Genomic DNA, 6175 nt, shown 5'->3' with positions numbered 1-6175 from the left:
CGCTACCCTCTTCACCAGCATTGGGAAATAGACTGTTAGCATTCGAGGAGATATGGCCTTTCATGTCGATTGTTTGTACATAAGTCGAGTCCGTACACGTTTGTGGCTCAGTACAGATTACAATAAAGGTACCTGCCTTATACCGCTGCGTGATAGTAAGATTGAAATATATTTGTCATCTTTAAATGAGTCGGAATATGTTTGCATCGTCCGGAGTCCTCTTAAGACATTCTGTATGATCACTATCGGACGGATTGAAGTGTTCTGTGTTAATGATTAAGGCAGCCAATTAGCGCGCGCCCTCTCCCATAACAATCCGGTACACGTTAGATCGCGCAATCAATTAAAATGTCTGTCAATCGTATGGGTTTGTGAATTAAACGACTAGGAAACAGGAGCCAATTAAACATACAACGAAAGAAACATTGGTGTCTGCATCTGCACTTTAGCGCTGATCTTGTCAATTATTTAAGCAGTTTAGCTTTCAGTAATGAGGTAATATTTCACGAAATTAAGTTATTTTTTTTAAGATTTCATTTCCGGAGAAAAAAGGTTACTCGGGTTTGCTGCGTTGTACATATTTTCGAAAAAACTAAATCCCCAATAATTACACTCAAACGTTAATATGTCATTTTAAAAGACATAATATCGTTATCTCCATGACAAGTTTTTTTGAGTCCATCATATTTACCAATAGCAGGCCCGCAATCGTCATCGCCATTTTTTGTTTCTCTGATCACGTGACACACATACATGTAACGCCACGTGGCTAGTTTTATGACCACAAACATTGCTCAGAAAGGCAAAATCTGTCAGAAATGAACAATTATGCTGTCAAATATTGCATGTTATAAGCTTTTTGTTTGACGTTCTGGTTTGAAAAACCATTAAAAAACACACGGTGCAATTAGCATTGTACATATACTGACATAGCCGCCCTGTTTGTCAGGCAAACTTGCTGCGTTTAATATTATCTAATGTACGTAAAATGTAAGTAAAAGAGGCTGAACGGACCATCTGTTTATCGATTCATAATTAACATGCCACATGGGGAAACAACACGGCGGGCGACCCAATAATTGATATACAAATGTATAATGCTTCTTTTCTCAATCAAACGGTTAAATATTTACAAAACGACACTTTTGGGCTATTAACAGACTCAACTGTATGTTACTGCTCACTGGATCGTTTCAGTTTTGAATAAATCGTGTTCAGGATACCCCGGTTCATAAAACCACATCAAAGATGATTGGATCATAGAAACAGTTACCATGTAGTTTGTCAATGTTGTCTGTCTGTGATATTGATCGTCAAGTCTCGGTTGTCCTTGACACAGTCAGAAACAGACGGGAGTCTTAGAAGAAAAAATAGGATCATATAAGGACTGATGTCTAGGGAGACACCAACAGTCAGGGTCATACAAAGACGGGGTCTTGAGGAGACACCAACAGTCAGGGTCATACAAAGACGGGGTCTGGGGGAGACACCAACAGTCAGGGTCATACAAAGACGGGTCTGGGGGAGACACCAACAGTCAGAGTCATACAAAGACAGGGTCTTGGGGAGACACCAACAGTCAGGGTCATACAAAGACGGGGTCTGGGGGAGACACCAACAGTCAGGGTCATACAAAGAGGGGGTCTGGGGAGACACCAACAGTCAGAGTCATACAAAGACAGGGTCTTGGGGAGACACCAACCATCAGGGTCATACAAAGACGGGTCTGGGGGAGACACCAACAGTCAGGGTCATACAAAGACGGGGTCTTGAGGAGACACCAACAGTCAGGGTCATACAAAGACGGGGTCTGGGGGAGACACCAACAGTCAGGGTCATACAAAGACGGGTCTGGGGGAGACACCAACAGTCAGAGTCATACAAAGACAGGGTCTTGGGGAGACACCAACAGTCAGGGTCCTACAAAGACAGGGTCTGGGAGAGACACCAACAGTCAGGGTCATACAAAGACGGGGTCTGGGGGAGACACCAACAGTCAGGGTCATACAAAGAGGGGGTCTGGGGAGACACCAACAGTCAGGGTCATACAAAGAGGGGGTCTGGGGGAGACACCAACAGTCAGGGTCATACAAAGACGGGGTCTTCGAGAGACACCAACAGTCAGGGTCATACAAAGACGGGGTCTTCGAGAGACACCAACAGTCAGGGTCATACAAAGACGGGGTCTGGGGGACACACCAACCATCAGGGTCATACAAAGACGGGTCTGGGGGAGACACCAACAGTCAGGGTCATACAAAGACGGGGTCTGGGGAGACACCAACAGTCAGGGTCATACAAAGAGGGGGTCTTGGGGAGACACAAACAGTCAGGGTCATACAAAGACGGGTCTGGGGAGACACCAACAGTCAGGGTCATACAAAGACGGGGTCTGGGGGAGACACCAACAGTCAGGGTCATACAAAGAGGGGGTCTTGGGGGAGACACCAACAGTCAGGGTCATACAAAGACGGGGTCTGGGGGAGACACCAACAGTCAGGGTCATACAAAGACGGGGTCTGGGGAGACACCAACAGTCAGGGTCATACAAAGACGGGTCTGGGGGAGACACCAACAGTCAGGGTCATACAAAGACGGGTCTGGGGGAGACACCAACAGTCAGGGTCATACAAAGACGGGGTCTGGGGGAGACACCAACTGTCAGAGTCATACAAAGACGGGGTCTGGGGAGACACCAACAGTCAGGGTCATAAAACGACTGGTCTAGGGGAGACACCAACAGTCAGGGTCATACAAAGACGGGGTCTGGGGAAGACACCAACAGTCAGGGTCATACAAAGACGGCTCTGGGGGAGACACCAACAGTCAGGGTCATACAAAGACGGGTCTGGGGGAGACACCAACAGTCAGGGTCATACAAAGACGGGGTCTGGGGGAGACACCAACAGTCAGGGTCATACAAAGACGGGGTCTGGGGGAGACACCAACAGTCAGGGTCATACAAAGACGGGGTCTGGGGGAGACACCAACAGTCAGGGTCATACAAAGACAGGTTCTTGGAGAGACACCAACAGTCAGGGTCATACAAAGACAGGTTCTTGGAGAGACACCAACAGTCAGGGTCATACAAAGACGGGGTCTGGGGGAGACACCAACAGTCAGGGTCATACAAAGACGGGGTCTGGGGGAGACACCAACAGTCAGGGTCATACAAAGACGGGGTCTGGGGGAGACACCAACAGTCAGGGTCATACAAAGACAGGTTCTTGGAGAGACACCAACAGTCAGGGTCATACAAAGACGGGGTCTGGGAAGACATAGCAGCAAATATCATACGAAGACGAGGGTCTTGGGAGACACCAACACGCAACAAAAGAAAAACAACTCTCCTTCCTGAGCTGTGATACGTAGTTGTATCCTTTGCCAAAAATTGTTGCATTTGATATGGATAGCATTCGACGTGTCCCGAATATTCTCAACGATGTCGCAACTACAAAATGCACATGTAAAGGGAGACACCATCATTGAACGACACGCTATTTATGGGAACATTAGCGCAACAGACAAACCAACAGACCTCGTTGTCATTTAGTTTTTTGTCATAAAAACATGTTGATGTCGTGACGAAAAAATGTTTATATAATTTGCATAGACATACATTAAGTAGGTATGTATTGTCTTATTGCGGAACACTGTGAATTGTAGATATACCTAACCAAAATTTGATGTTTAATAAACCAATCCTTTTTGAGAAAGAAGTCTCTAAAATGATGAGAATGCTTTACAAAACTAGTTAAGGCGACCGGAATATAATTCAACAAACTAGTTAAGGCGACCGAAATATAATTCAACAAACTAGTTAAGGCGACCGAAACAAAATTTAACAAACTAGTTAAGGCGACCGAAATATAATTCAACAAACTAGTTAAGGCGACCGAAATATAATTCAACAAACTAGTTAAGGCGACCGAAATTTAATTCAACAAACTAGATAAGGTGACCGAAACATAATTCAACATTTAGTTCGATGGAGATATACTAAACAATTATTACAAGATGTATCAAAATTAAAATTAAAAAAAACCCCATAAAAAACGAGGACACCAGAGGAATGACAAAGATTTGCTATAATTAATAACAATGGCCGTGATCTTGGCACCCTGACGTCCCATAACAAATTAACAAATGGCAAACATACATCGGTGACAAAGATTTATGAAATAGTAAGTGTGGCCTTGATCTTGTCGCCATGAAACACCAATTCGTTTGAGATATTTTCATTCTTGACCAATATATTTTTAAAATAGTTTTAAAATGAAGTCGCTAAAAGCGAACAAACGAACATACGTATATTTTCATGTACCTAATAACGGAACGCTATATCCCCGTTATGTTGTCGCGAAAGTATCAGGGAGGCACCGTAAGGACAACCATGCATTATTTAAATAATAGAAATTAAAAACACCAGTGTAATATCTATGATAAAAACAGTGATTTATTTAATATCAACAAATATCTTAAAATAGATTACTACTTTGTAGCTCACAATTGATTTTGAAAAAAGTTTGTTTTATAGCATGCTGTATCTCCTGATTCGGAATATCTGAATTAATGAAAATTTATTGAATCTTTGATCGACCTTTAATGATCCTATCACGTGATGGTAGTGTTGCTCTTCATGATAAATAAAAAAGTCGCGATCGATTTTCTAATAGTTGGCTCTATAAATCTGCTGTCTTTCGTTTGATGTTTTAAGAAAGAATTCAAAATCAGGACTTCTGTTTCTGAGTCAGTTTTTCTCGGTCTGTCTATAATACACGATTTATGATATGCAGTATTTCCAAAATGCCAAATGGCGTTAAATTCAGCTTAACTGACAACTGTCGTATTTCATCGATATTTTCCGTTATTCCGTAATATTGTATTTGGTTACACAATTGCATAATGCTATATTTCTTTGTTACATTTGTTGAAATCGGAAAATACATAACCTATAACTTTATTTATCTATGGTCGCAATTGAAAAGGTATGAGGGTCACCTGCCTGAGCACGTGGGTTTTCTTCGGGTACTTCGGTTTCCTCCCATAATAAGACCCCTCGCGTGCTTCTATCTGGGCCAACGAGTGTGATTAATATAGGTTGATATAACTTGTTTCGCAATTGTAACCAACTAAATAAATAAACATGTTTTTTATACTTGTGGTATAACGTGTTCTTGTCCCTACCCTTGTTCTCACTTTGAGGACAACGAATCAATCGAATTTTACCCTGTTTTCATGATGGTTGTCACTGAGAAAGCACACGGAGCTTCCATTTTGGGAACAGCAAGCACCTGCTTCATTAACCTTTTCGTGAATTCCTCAACTTGAAATCTTATGAAAACGTTATTGCTTTTAAGACAAACCTTTAGTTACCGAACTTTCCACAAATTATACAACGCTTTGCCATGGGACACATGGGCCAGGTCTTATTATGTTATAAATCTTAAAGGATTTGTATATTAATCGACGTGTGTTACAACTAAACATATCTCTTTAATTGCCCTAGATTTACAAGTTGGTGATAAAGTAGAGGATACTTTCCTTTCTGTAACACATGGTCGTAATCTGCTTTTAGGCTGCAAGGAATTCCTTGTAAATGGTACACTTTATCAACGTTTTCAAGTTATCAAAGCTAAGTTCCTCGAGATATATCACTACAGTATCTATATTTGTTAGAAAAAATTTCTCCTGTTTATTTTAAAGACATGTTCATCTCTCTTTGTAATGGTATTTCATTTATTTCTTCTTTCATGTCTTCAAATCCGCCATTAAATTTCGGCTTTGCATGCCTTTGTTTACGATATTGTTTCATTCCTCCAATCCTCCTGTACTACTCGTTTGCACGTGATATGGCAATCTTGTCCCCTGGTGCATAAAATATTGCTAAGTGGCGCACAAATAAAAATAGGCAGATTCTACTGTGTGGCTCCGTCGGTTAACCGATCATCTTCATTTTGACTTTTAGAAATTATTTTTATTTCCCAACTAGCACACCTGATTAACTTGCGAAGAAAGAATATTCGATCTAGGAAACATCACCTCTCAATTTAATTTCAACATTTTCAGTGATTATTCAAAAAAGCTTTAAACAATCATGTTATACACTTGCAAAATGTCTTCATGTCAATTTGACCTGAAAAAAATTGACCTGAAATTAACCTGAAATCAACCT

At 41.4% G+C, this 6175-nt stretch overlaps 1 protein-coding gene across 1 annotated transcript; it reads left to right on the top strand.

Annotated features, from left to right (window-relative positions):
* Window positions 1–1390: 1390 nt before the first annotated feature.
* LOC117318115 (hornerin-like) lies at window positions 1391–2728 on the top strand. Its single transcript, XM_033873117.1, has one exon. The coding sequence runs from the start codon at window positions 1391–1393 to the stop codon at window positions 2726–2728; it is 1338 nt and encodes a 445-aa protein (XP_033729008.1).
* Window positions 2729–6175: the final 3447 nt, after the last annotated feature.

Source organism: Pecten maximus, chromosome 19, assembly GCF_902652985.1.
Source record: "Pecten maximus chromosome 19, xPecMax1.1, whole genome shotgun sequence".
Taxonomy (NCBI): Eukaryota; Metazoa; Mollusca; class Bivalvia; order Pectinida; family Pectinidae; genus Pecten; species Pecten maximus.
Note: the sequence above shows the minus strand (reverse complement) of the source record. Positions and strands in the feature narration are given on the sequence as shown.

What these genes read in the sequence shown, in the direction of transcription:
- LOC117318115 (XM_033873117.1), top strand. Translation starts at nt 1,391, where the DNA reads ATGTCTAGGGAGACACCAACAGTCAGGGTCATACAAAGACGGGGTCTT.